A 21,163-nucleotide genomic window follows, 5' to 3' on the forward strand; every position below is an offset into this window, starting at 1 on the left:
TCATACGATTATTCAGTTGTTTTATTTGAAAATCTACTTCGTGGCTTGGCCTTCTAATTTCTTGTTACTGATTATGATTGACCATCAGTGTTTATTGGTGGTATTTCTGGACCTTGGCAAGAGTCCACTGTTTTATTAACGGGTGCAGTCAAACTAGCCCTATTCATATGTGCGGAGTTTGCATGTTCTCCCCGTGCCTGCGTGGGTTTCCCCCGGGAGCTCCGGTTTCCTCCCACAGCCCAAAAACATGCAGTCAGGTTAATTGGAGACACTGAATTGCCCTATAGGTGGATGGGTGTGTATCTGTGTGTATGTGTGTCCGCCCTGCGATGGACTGGCGCCCCGTCCAGGATGTTACTGTGTGCCTCGCGCCCATTGAAAAGTTGGGATAGGCTCCAGCACCCATTTTCTTGGTGTGTTATTCCACCCCAGTCCATCAAGGTAGCAGGTAAAATAAATCACAAAATGTGCAATGGTATAGTCAACTGAGCATGAGTCCTTTTCTGAGTCTTTCTCAGATGAGCGGTGGCACCTCTGGATCATCCACAAACTCCTTGGAAACAGGCTTCTCCAGGGGTCCACTAGTCCGTAAGAGCTGCACGGGACCCTGAGTGGTGCGGTTTTCTTTAGAGACAATGTTGGCCAGGTTTACAGCAAAGCTCTTGCTGGGGTCGACCTCTAATCTCTCACGATGTGTAACAACCCTGATAAAAGAAGGAAAGAAAGAGAGATTAGTTTATAGGCAAATATGGCTGTGTCCTGATTCACACCACCCCGTACTAAGGAAACAGAAGAATGCTTGGACGCAACTCCGCCAGCTACTTAGTTCACCACAGAACTCTGAAGGGAAACCAGCTAAAAACTCATCATCCATGGTAATAATCAAAACTGAAGGATGCCTGTGGTGGCTTAAATTAACCAGAAAGCTACGGCTGTGTACCGAGTGAGTTCGGAACAGACAGGGAGTCAGCCAGAGGTATGCTTTTAAGTGCTGCCCCCAGGTGTAGCTAGTAATGTTAAATGAGGGGCGGGGAATACTTGAAGTGGTGCTCAGAAAAAATACCATTTGCCAACCTGCCAAGCCTCTGGAGGTCAATGTGGGTATGGCAAGTAGGGATGTTAGAGGGTTTTTTTTTACCAATGGCAAGACCAAACCAGAATAGGCCTGCATTCCACAGTGACCAGAAATATATGGACACTGACGATACATCCATCTTGCAGTGTTATGTCAGTCCTGTAAACAATGAGCACATAAGAAATAAGGAGAAATGTCAACTTATATTTTACCTCTATTTCGTTTTAGGTTTGATTACTTTAACAATTGATTTAAGGTGGTGGATGTTCTTTCTCTCTTGTCAGTCCATATCACGCAGACTCTCTCTCCCTCGCTTTCGCTATCAATCTGTCTCTTTTTCTTTCTCTAATGGTGTCTCTGATGCACGCCTGATGTCTCTCTGGCTGCTGGCTTTTAAAATAAATCAACAGGAATTAAATTAGACCTGCTGTTGGGCTTTACTTTACTTCCTGAGCCTGAGATCTTCCACTGGCACACCGATACACACACGTTGATACACACAGAGATGCATTTATACGCCGTTTTAACACTAACGACCGCCATCGAGTCGAGCGTGAGAGCAGTTTTCGAACTATGGGAAATTTCAAAGTACCGATTTCTGGTCTGGAAGACAAGGCTGGTAAATAAACCTGGTTGTGGCTTATACCATGTGTGAAAGCTTTCTGTGCCCTAGGCTGGGTGAAGGATATTATAACTGGTTAAATCTACTGGGAGTTCAAAATTTTATGAGAGGAATTTTTATTAAGGATTGAAAAATGCCCTAGAAGAAGCTTGACGTTGGTAAGATGTACTTCTTTACCGGCCGAGTAGTGCATACTTCCTCCAATCTAGTACGTACTCTGTAAGTATGCGATTCCGGACACAGCCCATGACTTAATTGTCGCATAGGACAGACGTCACTCCCCGAGACGCAAGAAGAAAGCAAAAATATATCTTTTTACTAAGGAAAATGACAAAAATAGTAACGCACAGTAACTTGGATAAGTAACTTTAATCTGATTACTGGATTGGAAATAGTAACGCGTTAGATTACTCGTTACTGAAAAATGTGGTCAGATTAGAGTAACGCTAAGTAACTCTAAGTACTAAGAAACGCATTACTGACATCAGTGACTATAATAATATAAATCATTTTATGGTGTGTTTAGAGTTGTTATCAGTTGAAATTAAGATTAAAAACTGATATTAATAAAACATTTTTAAAATTTGGTTTGATTTTTTATATATATCTATTTTATTTATGCATTTTCTCCCCTTTTTTCTCCCTTTTAGTGCATCCAATTGCCAGATTTCATCATGCTTCCTCTCCACCAATGCCGATCCCTGCTTTGAGGAGAACGAAGCTAATCCAGACACGTGGGCAGCATGCCGTATGCATCTTTGACAAGTGCAGTGCAGCTCAGCACTGTGTACGGAGAGACACACCCTGAGAGCACTCTTTTCTCATCTCTGTGCAGGCGCCATCAATCAGCCAGCAGAGAGAGACCCTATCCGGCTTAATCCCACTCATATCTGAACAACAGGCCAATCGTTGTTCATGTGGCCGCTCAGCCTAGCCGGCAGGCAGAGCTGAGACTCAATTTGATGTATTTGAGATCCCAGCTCTGGTTCCAGCGTGTGTTATTACCGCTGCACCACCTGAGCGGCCCAATTGGGGTTGATTTAAGAGTCATAAATCATTTTCTAATTTAAAAAACACTCAGGATTAAATGTAGAAAGCTGTTTTTGCCCTTTAAATGTGCAATTTTGCTGCATTTAGTGTAAAAAAACCTTGCGTGTTGTAACGCTATGGGCTATGACGAGACGAGAGAGGGCGGAAACACACGCAGAGATGTATTAACAAAGATTTAGAAAAACTAGACAAGACAAACTAACAAGACCTATGCTAAATGCTACATACATGAACAATGCTAATCTAATCTAAAGGCTAAACACTAAGCTAAACAAGAACTAGACAGGACTAGACAGAGCTAAACAAGGCTAAACAGAACTAAACAGGAATAAACAGGACTAGACAGAGCTAAACAGGAATAAACAGGACTAGACAGAGCTAAACAGGAATAAACAGGACTAGACAGAGCTAAACAGGAATAAACAGGACTAGACAGAGCTAAACAGGGCTAGACGGAGCTAAACAGGAATAAACAGGACTAAAAAGAGCTAAACAGGAATAAACAGGACTAGACAGAGCTAAACAGGAATAAACAGGACTAGACAGAGCTAAACAGGAATAAACAGGACTAGACAGAGCTAAACAGGGCTAGACGGAGCTAAACAGGAATAAACAGGACTAAAAAGAGCTAAACAGGAATAAACAGGACTAGACAGAGCTAAACAGGGCTAGACAGAGCTAGACAGAGCTAAACAGGGCTAGACAGAGCTAGACAGAGCTTGACAGACAGACAGACAGACAGACAGACAGACAGACAGACAGACAGACAGACAGACAGACAGACAGACCGACCAAATACACATCAAATAGTCTCCAACGACTGAATGAACTCTTAAATGCCCTCAGATGAGGTGCAGCTGGGGCTAATTATAAGCAGGGGACCAATCAAACCGAGAGGGCGTGGCAGGTGCACAGGAGCTCCAGCAGGAGCACACAGAGGCTGGATCCGTGACACGTGTTATGTATCAAACATAACTGCTGCTGTGTCTGATCCACTCATACCAGCACAACACACACTAACACACCACCACCATGTCAGTGTCACTGCATTGCTGAGAATGATCCACCACCCAAATAATACCTGCTCTGTGGTGGTCCTGACCATTGAAGAACAGGGTGAAAGCAGGCTAAAAAAAAGTATGTAGAGGAACAGATGGACTACAGTCAGTAATTGTAGAACTACAAAGTGCTTCTATATGGTAAGTGGAGCTGATAAAATGGACAGTGAGTTGGCATTTAGCAGATGCCTTAATCTAAAGCGACTTACTTTACAGGTAGAGTATAAAGTCTAAGCAATTAAGGGTCTTGCTCAAGGGCCCAACAGCAGCAACCTGGCAGTGGTGGGGCCTAAACCAGCAACCTTCTGATTACTAGCCCAGTACCTCAACTACTAGGCTACAGCTTGCCTATAGATGTGAGTGACTGAAAGTGTGTTGCTCTGCAATGGATTGGCACCCTGTTTAGTGTGTATTTATATCATCCGCCCAGTAACTCTGCCACCAAACCCACTTTGACCCAGAATTAAGCAGCTATTAAAGATTTAACATCAAATAAAAATATAGACAATAAAATTCAGCCCTCAGCTTTGAGAAACATGGCCGCCTGGAACGTTTTTAGTAACGAACTGCAGGCTGGAGTCATTCTATTGCTAATTACATTGAGATGCACCAATAAACGGAATCTAGCCAACTCAAATGACCCAAGGCGGTTGGGTTTTGTAATTTTGTTGTGTTTTATGTTGTATACGCAGACTGTCCGACTCTCTTGTGCTATCACACACTGCCTGCTGTGTTTCTGTACTGGAGTGAAGGTGACTGGTTTAGATCCCCCACAGGCAACGACAGAGCAGTAAGGATGAAGGACGAAAGAGAGAAACACTGGAAAAGAAGGACAAGCAAAAATGGAGGAGACTTGTCAAAAGACAAAGAGTAAAGATTAATTGAATAATTAAGATGAAGTGGATATTAGAAGATGGATTGGCTGATTCATTTATTCATGTTAGGCCCTTAACCCTCTTCCGTTGTTCTGTAAATGTATATATGACAAATAAAGCCATTCTTCTATTCTATGTGGTTGCTTGATATGTGGCTGGGAGTCTAAAGTACAGAAAGAAGCAAGATGTCTGTTGTAAGCAGATAAGAAACAACAGTTAGCACAGAATGGAGGTTCCAAAGTCCAACACCCAATGTGATATGGCTAAAGCAGTATAAAGGGAGGACCAAAGTATCTGTTCCTTGTTCTTCAGCTATTCCACTGTAAGAACCCACGATCGTGCCAATAAATTCTTCCAATCCCGTCAACTGTAATCTTTGTTGTGCTGTGCTGTTATTTCCTATGGAGTGTGATGGTGCACTAAGCTTAACGTGACTTATTGTACTAAAACAACAAGCAAGGAATTTCATGATCAAAAAAGTTATGATCAGTAATAATTAAGAGAAGTTTAGCGTTCCTGTGTCGGTCTTTTAATACATTAAGTCACGTTTAGCTTTTTTTTTTAACAATAAGCATATTAGAAAAGCTGATTCTAACAATTTCTCAGAACCCTGAGCTGTAACACAAGTTTAAAAGTGAAACAGGAGGAAAATCCATGCATAGATACATGTATTCACTTTCAGAGTGAATTTGATGGTTATTCCACACAAATGCAGATTCGTCTCATATTCACACTTTGATGACGTTTTACCGCACCGCTCAAGCCGAGCGCTGAACAAAGCAGCAGTCGCACACAAGTCGAGTTTTAAGGTTCCAAATTCTTGACAAAGGGTGTTGGGTTTAGGTACCATTGTACATGGCATTACTAAATGTATTAAACTAAAAGGTACTGACCCAAAACCCAAAAATCTGCAGATACGCAGACCTGAACCCCATTAAAAACCTGTGAGTCGAGCTGAAGAAGAGAGTCCACAAGGGACGTCATAGGAACCTGAAGGATCTGAAAAAAAAACTGTACTAAGTGCTGCTCTCAGATTCCTTGCCCTGTATTTTCCAGCCGCATCAAGGATTACAGTGGGAAGGAACTAGTATTTAACCACTTTTGCTTTAATTATTTAACATCCTTCCAAAACAGCTTTGCAACAGAGCACTAAAACTATTCCTTTGTGGTGTCTGAACACAACGGAGGCCAGAAATCTGAGACCTAGAAAGTTTTCTAGAAAGTTCATGCAATGTTTCTCACTACAAATGTAACGTGGGCTAAAGGCTGATTCCAACAAACCATCAAGAATGGAAATAGAACCCATTTGTAGATATCTAATCAAGGTAGAACAATATTGTAACTAAAAGTCACTAACAAAAAAGGGGAACAATTGCAAATGAAGTAATAGAAACAAAAGAGATGAAAAAACTGCAACCCACAATGGTAATAATAGATAGAAATGGGATAGTGCAGAAATGAGAACAGGATGTCATGATTTCACACGCTGTTCTGGCCGTCCGCGACAAACCAGGCCTCGGAACAAACCTTGCGGTTCAGAAAAAACTCAAGCAGAACCCCTACCACACCAACTGGTTCCCTCATGAGGCTTAACATAACACCAGCATTGATCGCCATGACACCGGCCTAGATTTGATCTGGTAACGGAGGGCTATAGACGGAAGACGAGGCCGAACACACACGAGATGTTGCAAAACGTTTATTTATAATAACAGTAGACAAGACCGGGTACAAAAGACAAGACACACTAGCACATAAGCTATGCTAAATGCTAAACTAAACACATGAAACAGGACCCTAAACCCTAAACTATTCTAAACCCTAAGCTAAGCTAACATAAAAGCTAACACTAAACATACATTGATCAGCCATAACATTAAAACCACCTCCTTGTTTCTACACTCACTGTCCATTTTATCAGCTCCACTTACCATATAGAAGCACTTTGTAGTTCTACAATTACTGATTGTAGTCCATCTGTTTCTCTGCACGCTTTGTTAGCCCCCTTACATGCTGTTCTTCAATGGTCAGGACCCCCACAGGACCACTACAGAGCAGGTATTATCATTCTCAACACTGGTAGGATCATTCTCAACACTGCAGTGACTCTGACATGGTGCTGGTATGAGTAGACAAGACATAGCAGTGCTGCTGGAGTTTTTAAACACACCACTGTCCCTGCTGGACTGAGAATAGTCCACCAACCAAAAATATATCCAGTCAACAGCGCCCCGTGGGCAGCGTCGTGTGACCACTCATGAAGGTCTAGAAGACGACCGACTAAAACAGCAGCAATAGATGAGCGATCGTCTCTGACTTTACATCTACAAGGTGGACCAACTAGGTAGGAGTGTCTAATAGAGTGGACAGTGAGTGGACACAGTATTTTAAAGCTTCAGCAACGCTGCTGTGTCTGATCCACTCATACCAGCACAACACACACTAACACACCACCACCATGTCAGTGTCACTGCAGTGCTGAGAATGATCCACCACCTAAATAATACCTGCTCTGTGGTGGTCCTGTGGTGGTCCTGACCATTGAAGAACAGGGTAGAAGCAGGCTAAAAAGGTATGTAGAGAAACAGATGGACTACAGTCAGTAATTGTAGAACTTCAAAGTGCTTCTATATGGTAAGTAAAGCTGATAAAATGGACAGTGAGTGTAGAAACAAGGAAAAGGTTTTAATGTTATGGCTGATCAGTATATATACCCATCTCAGTGGCTGGCTTTAGTCATTTCCCTGTGTTTTGTTTGTGTTTAAAGGCCTCATTCTTGGCCGTGCCTGGTCTGTATAGCCGTGGCTCTTTTCAGTTTTGTTTTCTTTATCTTAGTATTCTTTTTTACCTTTTTAAATATTGCTGATACAAAAAAACGCCCCTGACATGAGCAGCCTTTAGTGGGATTGAGGTGACATTGAGGTTAGGCGTCTGGCACAGGAGGTACACAAGAGACAGGGATGCAGTGCACTCTTAACTTCTTGTAAAACCACTGCCGGGTTTGGGGGATTGGATTGCCATTTGCTGGGGGATCAAGTAACAGTAGTAGGCAGTAGTGGCAACCTGGTTTCTCTGTGGATCCCCTTCCTTTCTGTCTCTGTCTTCTGTGTGTCTTGTGATCGGTGGAGAAGATAGCCACCTTTGTTTCCTGGTATTCGCTGGGGGTAGTTTTATATTATAAATGATCATGCCCTTGTGCCAGGCAGATGCTTATGATTTGCTTTTTTGTTGTTGTTGTTGATTGTTTTTACTTACTCATTAGCCACAGTATTGTTCTACGTTGGTTAAGCATTCTGCTATTGGGTTAATGTTATAAGACATCGCTCCGTGACAAGGCGCTAACAGACTTGTTACCTTGTAAGATTTTAATAATCCCATAATTCCAGTTCAAAGAACGTTTCCAGTAACCAGTAAACACACAGACAAACAAAATGTGGCTGCATTAGAATCCGAAGGGCTTACAAACTGTATTACAATCCACTAATAACATGCACACACACAGTCCTGATTGTGGTCCTTGTAGAGGTCACACACACACACACACACACACACACACACACACACACACACACACGCTAATGCAGTCCCACATGAATCTACAGTACACCACAGAGTAGGGGTTATTAATGCAATAATTGCTTCTCACACATGCATGCACATCCTCTGCAGATCCCGTTTCTAATCAATCCTGCACTCAGTAATCGATCCACAATAATAAATGATCCTACAAATGGGAGAGATCAATTAGCTGAATATTATTGAGTCATAAATAACTGGTAAAATTATACAACCCCAAATCAGAAATGCAGACAGTTTGAACCCAATATATTTCATGTTTTGTCTGCTCAACTTCATATCATTTATTAATATACCTCAATTCCTGCATTTCAGGCCTGCAACACATTCTAAAAAGAGTTGGGACGGGGTAATTTAGGGCTAGTAATGAGGTGACAAAAACTAAATAATGATGTGATTCCAAACAGGTGATCTGCATCCAGGAAAGGCTTTGATGAGCAAAGATGATCAGAGGATCTCCAGTTTGTCAACAAATGTGTGAGAAAATGATTGAAATGTTTAAAAACAATGTACCTCAAAGAAAGATTGGAAGGGATTGGTATATTCTCCCTCTACAGTGCAGAATATCATTAAATGATTCAAGGAATTGGAAGGAATTTTAGTGTGTAAAGGCCAAGGGCGCAAGCTTAAGCTGAATACCTGTGATCTTCGATCCCTCAGACGGCACTGCATCAAGAACCGCCACTCAACAATAGCTGATATAACCACATGGGTGAGGGATTACTTTGGCAAACCTTTATCGAGCACTACAATACAGAGTTACATGCACAAATGCCACTTAAAACTTTACTGTGCAAAAAAAAGAAGCCTTATGTTAACCATGTCCAGAAGCGGCATCGACTTCTCTGGGCTCGGAGGCTTCTAGGATGGACCATCACACAGTGGAAATGTGTATTGTGGTCAGATGAATCAGCATTCCAGGTCTTTTTTGGAAAAAATGGATGCTGTGTGTTCCGGACCAAAGACGAAAAGGACCATCCGGACTGTTATCAGCAGCAAAACAAAAGCCAGGGTCTGTCATGGTATGGGGCTGTGTCAGTGCCCTTGGCAAAGGTCATTTACACTTCTGTGATGGCAGCATTAATGCAGAAAAGTACATTGAGATCTTAGAGCAACATGTGCTGCCTTCAAGACGTCGTCTTTTTTAGGGACGTCCATGCATTTTTCAACAAGACGATGCAAAACCACATGCTGCACACATTACAACAGACATGGCTGCAGAAGAAGAGGGTACGGGTACTGGACTGGCCTGCCTGCAGTCCAGTTGTTTGATAGCTGGGGTCAGAGCGCAGGGTCAGCCATTGTACGGCGCCCCTGGAGCAGAGAGGGTTAGGGCCTTGCTCAAGGTCCCACAGCTGGAATTCAAACTCTCAACCTTTCAGTTGACAGCCCAAAGCCCTACCCATTAGGCTACCACTGTCCCTAATGAGTGTTATTTAATGACTGCCGGTAATCTGTAACAGTCCATAGGGCCCTAATTATTGCCATTGAAGCAGTGACTTCTAATCAAGCGCATTCCTTCACACAAGTTACAACTCTATGTAGGATTCCGCCAATGGCTGGTGAAACGAACAGCCAAATGGCTTAATGTGTCAGTCGGCACTGACATCCCTGAAAGCCCTTTTCGACCAGTGTGGAACAGGTTCCGTTCTGGTTTGAGAACCTAATTTTGAACCATTCGGTTCATTTCCACCAAAAATAAATCGGTTCTGAACCGGGAACCAGCTACAACCAAAGAATAGTATGTTTTTCAGCATGAACTGAGATGCTTATTAATGAGATGACATCAGTGGGCATGGAGTACGCACAGAGTAGTCTTTTACATTTTGTCATCACCAATAGTTGATCCATGCTTGCTGGTAATCTATGCCCTTGTAGCTACTGTTTACAACCATTGTGCCTTGTGCAATGCCCTCCGTGATGACGGTACTAAACTAAGTACTAGGTACTACACACTGCATACTGGGAAAATTCTCCAAGATCTGCAGATTTTGAGATGTTCTGACCCAGTAGTCTAGCCATCAGTCTAGCAATGTGGCCCTTGTTAAAGTCACTTTGAATTTTTTCCAATACAAACTGGTGCATGGGCCGGTTCTCAGAATAGCACCAAGGTTCTAGAAAGCCTGAAGATAACCAGTTCAAGAACCAGAGTTATTTTGGTTGAAAAAGGCTATGAGTGACCCAGTCATGAGTTCTCATTACATAATAATGATCATTATTTTACTACATTTTACCACTGCTTTATCTTGGTCGGATTCACGGCGGGTCTGGTTTTACCAAAATCACTGGTGCAATGAAGTAACACATCCCAGACAGGACACCAATCCAACACAGGATGTAACCACTTATGGAGCTGGACAGGGGTCAGCGTGGGCTACATCTTTGTCAGGGGTCAGACCAGACCAGTCTAGCATTCGCTCCCCATGCTCATCAATGAGCCTTTGTCGCCCATGACCCTGACACCAGTACACCGGTTGGACCACATACCTTGGCCTACTTTTGGTAGGTACTAAACACTGCATGCTGGGAAAACCCTTCAAGACCTGCCATTTTTGGAAAACCTCTGACCCCAGTGGTTTAGCCATCAGATTTTGGCCCTAGTCAAAGTAACCCTAGTTCCTTACGCTTGCCCATTTTTTCCCCAATACAAACTGGCGCACGGGTCGGTTCTCAGAATAGCACCAAGGTTCTAGGAAGCCTGAAGGTAACCAGTTCAAGAACCAGATTTATTTTGTTTGAAAAAGGGTCTGGCATTCCTGAACTCAATGCACCAATCCAATATAGCATGTGATGCTCACATACCCAGTGCAACCACTTATGAAGATGGACAGGGGTCAGCGTGGACTAAATCTTTGTCAGGGGTCAGCGTGGGCTACATCTTTGTCAGGGGTCAGACCAGGCAGGCTAGCATTTGCCCCCCATGCTCATCAATGAGCCTTTGTCACCCATGACCCTGACGCCAGTACACCGACTGGACCATATACCTTGGCTTACTTTTGGTAGGTACTAAACACTGCATGCTGGGAAAACCCTTCAAGACCTGCAGATTTGGAGATGGTCTGACCCAATCATATAGCCATCACATTTTGGCCCTATTCAACACATTGACTTCAAGAACTGATTGTTCACTTGCTGAATAATCTAGTGTACCCCTTGACAGGTGGCAGTAAAATTCACTTTACCTGTCAGTGTTTTTAATGTTGTGGCTGATTGGTGTTGGGGCGTGTTGTGGGAATTCAAAATAACCCTTAAAGACACAGAAAACCGGGATAGTGATAAAAGCAAATAATCAATTTATTTCTCAGCTGAGGGCCAATCTCAATGCAAACGCACACATGCCTTTACAGGAGAGAAAGGGCGACTACTGTCGCAGTATTTATACCCCGCTTTACTGCCCCTTCAGGCTGACTCTGCTCAGCGACCCAGCTCAAGGTCAACCTTGCACAATAAACGTGTTTATCATCCTACAAGTTAGAAACATGGCGTACTTCCACAAGAGTGCACCAGTATCAAAACTGCGCATGCACCCCCGCACACACAGTCCTGACACCCATGCATTCCCACGGAAGCAAGCATCCCATGCCAAGGTCAACATATCTCTGGACCTAAGAAACCTTCCAAAAGTCTCTTCTACCTCTGCTAATTGAACTAAGAAAGCAGAAACTTATGAGTTTAATGCAAATAACTAATAAAATATAACATTTCCAGTCACAGGCGGCACGGAGGCTAAGCGGGTAACACTGTCACCTCACAGCAAGAAGGTCCTGGGTTCGATCCCCAGGCGGGGCGGTCCGGGTCCTGTGCAGACGTTGCATGTTCTCCCTGTGTCTTCTTGGGTTTCCTCCGGCAGCTCCGGTTTCCTCCCGCAGTCAGGTTAATTGGAGACATTGAATTGCCCTATAGGTGAATGGGTGTGTGTATGTGTGTCTGCCATGCTATTGACTGGCGCCCCGTCCAGGGTGTTACTGTGTGCCTCGCGCCCATTGAAAAGCTGGGATAGGCACCAGCACCCCCCTGCGAACCAGATTGGATAAGCGGTTAAGAAATTGAGTGAGTGAGTGACTGGTGTAGTAACATAGGGCATTTTAAAAACGTATCCCCATAAAATTGGGTCCATGATGCCACTGTTTTTATAATTGTTGCTCACAATAATAAGCCTCCTAAATACAGCATAGCCTTTTCCACATGAAATATATGAACTTGCAGTAGTAAAACAAAGGAATTTTATTTACCTGGCCTTTTCCTCGGTTGTCTTCTTGGAGCTAACACTGGTCCGTTTGGGAACGGCTCTTTTTACCTTTATCTCTCCATGTGCCTAAGCAAACATAAACACAGGAATGCAAAGTCAGAACGAGACCAAGCTTGGCATGTTCACAGGAGAAGTAATAGCGGAGTAATAATGCCTGTTTTATAGACTCGGGCCTTCTGCAGATCCGATCGTTTACAGTTGATTCATGAGCAGATGCTGAACTCGTAAATGTGCAGGTCAGATGAGTAATTGGAGCATAAACATGATCAACATTACAGTAAAAGCAAATGTTACCAGACTCATCAATAATAGGAATTTAAAGCCTGGACTCTGACTGGAATTGTCATATTAATTAAACTTTTTAATGGTTTGGGGACTGCAGACACTAATTGTTGCAGTTTTTCAATTGAAACTATGGCCCATTCTTGCTTAAAACAAGACTACAGCAGGTTAACAGTTTCTGGTTGCCATTGTAAGATTCTCCCATTCATGAGGCACCATACGTTTTTAATAATAGACAGATCTGGACTACAGGCAGGCTGGTCAGGCACACACACTCATAACCACAGATTTTCCAGAAAAAGATGCCATCTTGAATATACACTGGTCAGCCATAACATTAAAACCACCTCCTTGTTATACACTCACTGTCCATTTTATCAGCTCCACTTACCATATGGAAGCACTTTGTAGTTCTACAATTACTGACTGTAGTCCATCTGTTTTTCTGCATGCTTTGTTAGCCCCCTTTCATGCTGTTTAATTGTCAGGACTCTCCCAGGACCACCACAGAGTAGGTATTATTTTAGGTGGTGGATCATTCTCAGCACTGCAGTAACACTGACATGGTGGTGGTGTGTTAGTGTGTGTTGTGCTGGTATGAGTTTATAAACACCTCACTGTCACTGCTAGACTGAAAATAGTCCACCAACTACAAATATCCAGCCAACAGTGCCCCATAGGCAGCGTCCTGTGACCACTGATGAAGGTCTAGAAGATGACCAACTCAAACAGCAGCAATAGATGAGCGATCGTCTCTGACTGTCTACAAGGTGGACCAACTGGGTAGGAGTGTCTAATAGAGTGGACAGTGAGTGGACACGACATTTTAACGCTTCAGCAGCGCTGCTGTGTCTGATCCACTCATACCAGCACAACACACACTAACACACCACCACAATGTCATTGTCACTGCAGTGCTGAGAATGATCCACCACCTAAATAATACCTGCTCTGTGGTGGTCCTGTGGGGGTCCTGACCATTGAAAAACAGAGTGAAAGCAGGTTAAAAAAGTATGTAGAGAAACAGATGGACTACAGTCAGTAATTGTAGAACTATTGTGTTCTAAGAACTAAGTGCTTCTATATGGTAAGTGGAGCTGATAAAATGGACAGTAAGTGTAGCAGCAAGGAGGTGGTTTTAATGTTATGGTTGAACGGTGTATGTTCAACAGTTTAGTGACGTAATTTAATTTTGTGCCATGGCCTCTTAATTCCTTCTTAGTGATAATGATTGACTACAGCTGGTGACTTTTCAATGCCCACATTAATGATGGTAGTTATTAATGACTGCATTCATTACAAATGACATTTAACAGCCATTTCTCACCAGGGAAAGAACAAGTTGTCATCCAATACTGACAGGACATTTGTTAAATTGACAAATTAAATAAACAAGTGTATGTAAACCTAAAGAACAATGAATTCTGATGAATCTAGAAGCAGATTTACACCAGTACCTTGGGCATAGTGATGAGCAGGTGACCAGTGGTTTGAGATCTCTGTGCTGTACTGCTGTCGGGTTTTATTTCAGCAGGTAAAACCAACTGGAAAATCTGTTTAAAAAGACAGAAAATGCTTTAACATGTACTGTAGTTTGGAACAGATTTACAGATTCTTTCCATTATTATTGTTTTCTATTTTAACTTTAATTGATACTCATGCTGTGAGCAGTAATACATCCAATCCTGCTGTCTGTGAATCTGTGGTATCCCATACACCCTCCCTTTTCACAGTCTGGGTCATCAACAATAGGTACTTCAAGTCCCGAGAGCCTCCATATAAACTGTCCTCAACACAATATGAGAGTTTCTTGTCATACTCGCAAAGACCAACTGCATTGTATTGAATAATGAAACCACATTAAACCAGGACCAGTTATGCTGGCTGGGACATTACATGACAGAATCAAGGCCAACATCTTGCAGAAGAATGAAAAAAGACATAACATCCAATTAAAAAATTCTCCACACATTCTCTATTGGGGACAGGTCAGGACTGCAGGCAGGCCAGTCCAGTACCCGTACCCTCTTCCTCCGCAGCCATGCCTTTGTAATGTGTGCAGCGTGTGGTTTTGCATCGTCTTGTTGAAAAATGCATGGACGTCCCTGGAAAAGATGACGTCTTGAAGGCAGCATGTGTTGCTCTAAGATCTATTTTTAAGATGTATTTTTCTGCATTAATGCTGCATCACAGAAGTGTAAATGACCTTTGTCAAGGGCATTGACACAGCCACATACCATGACAGACCCTGGCTTTTGGACTTGTTACTGATAACAGTCTGGATGGTCTATTTTGTCTTTGGAGTCCATTTTTTCCAAAAAAAGACCCGGAATGCTAAGTCATCTGACCACTGTACACATTTCCACTGTGTGATGGTCCATCCTAGATGCCTCCGAGCCTAGAGAAGTTGACACCGCTTCTGGACATGGTTAACATAAGGCTTCTTTTTTGCACAGTAAAGAATTAAGTGGTATTTGTGCATGTAACTCTGTATTGTAGTGCTCGACAAAGGTTTGCCAAAGTAATCCCTCACCCATCAGGTATTGTTGAATGGTGGTTCTTGATGCAGTGCCATCTAAGGGATCGAAGATCATGAGCGTTCAGCCTAAGCTTGCGCCCTTGGCCTTTATGCACTGAAATTCCTCCCAAATCCTTGAATGGTTTAATAATGTTATGCACTGTAGAGGGAGAATTATGCAAATCCCTTCCAATCTTTCTTCGAGGTACATTGTTTTTAAACATTTCAATAATTTTCTCATGTATTTGTTGACAAACTGGAGTTTCTCTGATCATCTTTGCTCATCGAAGACTCAGTCTTTCCTGAATGATGCTTTTGTACCAAACCATGATTGCAATCACCTGTTTGGAATCACATCATTATTTAGTTTTTTCACCTCATTACTAGCCCTAAATTGCCCCTGTCCCAACTTTTTTTGGAATGTGTTGCAGGCCTGAAATGCAGGAATAAAGGTTTATTAATAAATGAAATGAAGTTGACCAGAAAAAACATGAAATATCTTGGGTTCAAACTGTCTGCAATCAAATGAAAGTCAAAGTAAATGAAAATAGAGTTTCAATTCTATTACTAATACAAATTCTATGAATCTCTATTTAACTTGAATCCTAATTTGATACAGCGTGAGACACACAGGTAACAAATGGAAGGTGCAAGACATGTAAAGCGCAAGCACAAATCACCAGTCCAATCCTCCCAGTCTTCCAGGACATAAATTGACTGTCTTTCGTTCATAAATGTCACATGGATTTTTTTAGATTTATGATTTCACATCATATGAGTTCAGCCACAGGTCAAAGACTTAGCGCTACATTATTTAAAGTGTTTTTACTGCCGTCTTGTTAGAATTACAGCCCCTGTGTGGTTTGACCAGGCGTCTTCAAAGACCTTGAACTCCTACCTGTCAGCGTAAAGGTGATCTATACATTCAGGAAGGGAAAAAATTAAAGAGTCAAGACGGTGTGTGGATTTACAGCAGGGCAATCAGCTTTAAAGACCCCAAACCATGCACTGCATTAGCCACTTCAACTAATCAGGATGTGGGATCCTATTTTAAAAAGATGTTACTTTAATAACAGCGGGTCTCTCTAAAAACCCCAATCCCAATGCCTTAGTCTATGGTACCTTCACACATATGCAAGTCACCCATGCTATGGGCACTGATGTGCCACCATAATATTACAATTATATGCTGCCTCTTGTACTTCTTTGAGTCTTTGGCACAGTGAACGTCAACACAGTCTTTTGGTCCATCTGAGGTCAGGCCCAGAGAACTTGATATATGGCTTTTCTTTGTGTAATTCAGGTTCTAGGTTGCATTTCGTCATGCAGCGGCGGACTGTGTTAAGTGACAATGGTTTTCCAAAGTACTCCCAATTTTATGTGGCTAAATATCACAATAACGTGACTGTTTCTCGTGCAATGCCATCTGAAAGCTTAAAAGTCAAGCAATGAAACTATGGTTTCTGTTGCCCTACAGAGTGAAGGTTGATATTACTCCAGATTCTGTCAATCTTTTCACAATATTATGTACGGTAGGTGGATCCTTCTTGTACACACAATTATATATATATACACGTCAGCCATAACATTAAAACCACCTCCTTGTTTCTACCATTTTATCAGCTCCACTTACCATATAGGAGCACTTTGTAGTTCTACAATTACTGACTGTAGTCCATCTGTTTCTCTGCATGCTTTGTTAGCCCCCTTTCATTCTTTTCTTCAATGGTCAGGACTCTCCCAGGACCACTACAGAGCAGGTATTATTTAGGTGGTGGATCATTCTCAGCACTGCAGTGACACTGACATGGTGGTGGTGTGTTAGTGTGTGTTGTGCTGGTATGAGTGGATCAGACACAGCAATGCTGATGGAGTTTTTAAACACCTCACTGTCACTGCTGGAAGGAGAACAATCCACCAACCGAAAATAACCAGCCAATAGCGCCCCGTGGGCAGCGTCCTGTGACTACTGATGAAGGTCTAGAAGATGACCAACTCAAACAGCAGCAATAGATGAGCGATCGTCTCTTATTTTTTTATCTACAATGTGGACCAACTAGATAGGAGTGTGTAATAGAGTGGACAGTGAGTGGACACAGTATTTAAAAACTCCAGCAGCGCTGCTGTGTTTAATCCACTCATACCAGCACAACACACACTAACACACCACCACCATGTCAGTGTCACTGCAGTGCTAAAAATGATCCATCACCTAAATAATACCTGCTCTGTGGTGGTCCTGTGGGGGTCCTGACCATTGAAGAACAGCATGAAAGGGGGCTAACAAAGCATGCAGAGAAACAGATGGACTACAGTCAGTAATTGTAGAACTACAAAGTGCTTCTATATTGTAAGTGAAGCTGATAAAATGGACAGTGAGTGTAAAAAAAGGAAGTGGTATCAATGTTATGGCTGATCAGTGTATATATATATATACAATTGCAAATAATAGTAACAAATTAAAGACACAGTATATTCGCAGGTGTCTGCCAATCAGGAGAGATTGATAGGTCAAATGCAACTGAGCTCTCCAAACCCCAACTGTTGGCTTAACTAGGCAGTGCATCAGAATAAAAGGAAAAATTCATAGTCGCTTCCATGTTCACAGCTACCAGTCAAACAAGACGGACATGACTCCTGGACGGCTGCCATCATGTTACAGAGATGGCCTGGCACATAAATGACATTCCCAGCCCTAATGGTCTAATGCTTTATAGCAGAGCTATTGTTGACCCCATTTCTACTTTCTTAAAAATTTGTCACAGACCTGTATGTGTATGTAGGAAGGACAATAACACACCTTTCCTTTGAAGGTCACCTTCACATATGTAGGCTGGACATCCACATCCATCAGAGAGGTGTCCAAGTGCCTGGAACCACACAACACATACAGTGAAATATAACCATGTTTGATTCTTTGCTATCTAACATACAGTGATCAGCCATAACATTAAAACCACCTCCTTGTTTCTACACTCACTGTCCATTTTATCATTTTTAACCTGCTTTTACCCTGTTCTTCAATGGTCAGGACCACTACAGAGCAGGTATTATTTAAGTGGTGGATTATTCTCAGCACTGCAGTGACACTGACATGGTGGTGGTGTGTTAGTGTGTGTTGTGCTGGTATGAGTGCTGATAGAGTTTTTAAATACCGTGTCCACTGTCCACTCTATTAGACACTCCTACCTAGTTGGTCCACCTTGTAGATGTAAAGTCAGAGACGATTGATCGCTCATCTATTGCTTTGTCTGATCCACTCATACCAGCACAACACACACTAACACACCACCACCATGTCAGTGTCACTGCAGTGCTGAGAATCATCCACCACCTAAATAATACCTGCTCTGTGGTGGTCCTGGGAGAGTCCTGACATTTGAAGAACAGGGTGAAAGCAGGTTAAAAAAGAGAAATAAATGGACTACAGTCAGTAATTGTAGAACTACAAAGTGCTTCTATATGGTAAGTGGAGCTGATAAAATGGACAGTGAGTGTAGAAACAAGGAGGTGGTTTTAATGTTATGGCAATGTTAAGAGCATTGGTCAGGCGGTGGGAAGGAACTTAACTCTCTATGGAGATGAGAGAACAGGATGAAAAGAACTCTCTTCACTTCATAATCATTTTGGCAGAGATGCAAGATAGAAGCCTGTGCTAAGTAAAGGGTTGCTTGGAGTTTGATAAATGACACATAAAACACGATCACAAGGAAAATATTCTCTGTTTTGATGAGAGGAAAACGTAACTCTGGGCAGAACACCAAGCACTATACAGTATACTATACAAATATGCAGTGCTCATCACTATGGTGAAACATGGTGGTAGCAGGAGCATGGTAAGAATTAAGGCACTGATGAATACAGTCAAATACAGTAACATCCTTAAAGAAAGCCTCCTCCTCAGCAGACTGGCCTCAGACTCAAACTGGGGTAAACACACAATGAAATATACTTAATTAATAAAAATGACAGCAATCTGGTCCCACTGTGGTTGATGAAATGCATTTTCTGAATATCCCAGCTTGTTTATAAGCTGGGGTCAGAGTGCAGGGTCAGTCATTGTACGGTGCTCCTGGAGCAGACAGGGTTAACGGCCTTGCTCAAGGGCACAACATCGACTGCATAGTGTAGATCCATGGGTCAAGATCTTCAGGTGGGTCGCCAGCCGGAAAAATGAATCGCAGAGTAAAATCTTGTACATCTTGTAAACCATAGTAAGATGCATTTTTTGTGTTGCGTAAAAAATAATTGACAAAATGTGGGTTGATTAAAAAAGTTTGAAAAACTTAGCGGTAAGGTACGATAGCACACCAGAGCTGGGATTTCGAATACATCGTATCGAATCTCAGCTCTGCCATCTGGCTGGGCTGGGAGGCTACATGAACAATGTTTGTTCATACAGGGTATGGAGTCGGATAGGGACCTCATAACTGGTACAATTACGACCTCTGCTGGCTGATTGATGGCGTCTGCACAGGGTTGGGAAATAATGCTGATCAGGGTGTGGCTCTCCGTGCACAGGGCTGATTCGCATACGGACTCACTTCCTGCAGGTGAAAAAATGCAGATAGCTACTGCTCACGTGTCGGAGGGGACATGTGTCAGTTCGCTTTCCTCAATCAAACGTTGCAGGACAAGCAGAAAACAACAGACAACTGTTACATATTACATAATAAGTAAATGAACTGGAACAAAGTCCTCGGGACAGAATATTTCCGATGTTTGTTTTTTTGTGTATTTGCTTTTTACAGCCTTATTTACTCTAATTAGCTACTTTTAAGGATGGAAAGTAAAAGGGATGGGATTTCTGTATTAGCTCAGTGATTTCTGGCTCCTTAATTTTGTATTTGTGAGAACGTCAAGTATCATTTTTGCATTGTTCTGGTTGAGGATATATCTCAGTGAGCTCATCGTAGTTAGTCGCTGTCTTTTCATATTGCATTTAGGACATTCTGTCAGAAAATGTCCTATGGTAATTGGAGTTCTTCAGATCATCATGTTAAAAAAAAGAGGTTTGGGGCGGTCAGGTGGCGCAGTGGTAAAACACGCTAGCACACCAGAGCTGACATCTCGAACTCGTCGGTTTGTATATTAGCTCTGCCACCCAGCATGCTGAACGCCTACACAAACAACGATTGGCTTGTTGTTCAAGGGGGGTGCCCGAGGGGATTCCTCATAACTAATGCAATTACGACCTCTGCTGGCTGATTGATGGCGCCTGCACAAAGACGAGGGATAATGATGATCAGGGTGTGTCTCTTCAGGAACAAAGCTGATCCACATATGAACTCGCCTCATGCAGGTGAAAAGATGGGGCAGAGGGGCAAATTGGGATTCGACTAGATTGGCAGGAAAATTGGGCAAAAATGCAAAAAAGCGTTGACCTCAATGAAAAATATGGGTGCAAGGTTTAGTTTTGGGATCTTTGAATCTCATTGGATATTTATACAAAAAACGTGAAGTAGACACATGCACTGGAAGTATAATTGTATAATTGTTTATAAATAGCTTACATTCCATCCACAATGTACATTCCACCCACGCAAAACCATTTATTTGTGGTGGACTTTAATAGAACTGAGCCTACCTGTACACATGTAGATCTAACACACAATTGTTATCGTCATCTTCAGTAAGAGTAAAGTCCAGCCTGAGAGGGCAGTAACAAAATGCACAATGGGTAAGTGTTAGATGTTCGGGTATTTGTTCAGGTGTGTTCTGGAATATGTCTGAATATGTACACATACTTGGGCTCATTAACGTTCAGTATTCTTCCATCAGATGTGATCAGAGTCCGAGGGGGCATGTCCTTCCTCTTCGGCTCTCTAAATTACATAAAAAAGAGGAAAGTTAAGTGT

At 42.4% G+C, this 21,163-nt stretch overlaps 1 protein-coding gene across 1 annotated transcript in view; it reads right to left on the bottom strand.

Moving 5' to 3' along the window:
• The window catches only part of dnaaf11 (dynein axonemal assembly factor 11), a 31,883-nt gene continuing 10,720 nt past the window's right edge, over positions 1–21,163 (bottom strand). Inside the window, exons 7-12 of the mRNA XM_062987716.1 lie at positions 21,053–21,130; positions 20,893–20,955; positions 18,106–18,175; positions 14,245–14,340; positions 12,489–12,571; positions 1–704 (exon numbers count right to left, since the gene is read on the bottom strand). Of these exons, the coding sequence (XP_062843786.1) occupies positions 515–704; positions 12,489–12,571; positions 14,245–14,340; positions 18,106–18,175; positions 20,893–20,955; positions 21,053–21,130 (580 nt within the window). The 3' untranslated portion in view covers positions 1–514. The remainder of the gene's footprint in view (positions 705–12,488; positions 12,572–14,244; positions 14,341–18,105; positions 18,176–20,892; positions 20,956–21,052; positions 21,131–21,163) is intronic.

The sequence above is a fragment of the Trichomycterus rosablanca genome, chromosome 25 (assembly GCF_030014385.1).
Source record: "Trichomycterus rosablanca isolate fTriRos1 chromosome 25, fTriRos1.hap1, whole genome shotgun sequence".
NCBI lineage: Eukaryota > Metazoa > Chordata > Actinopteri > Siluriformes > Trichomycteridae > Trichomycterus > Trichomycterus rosablanca.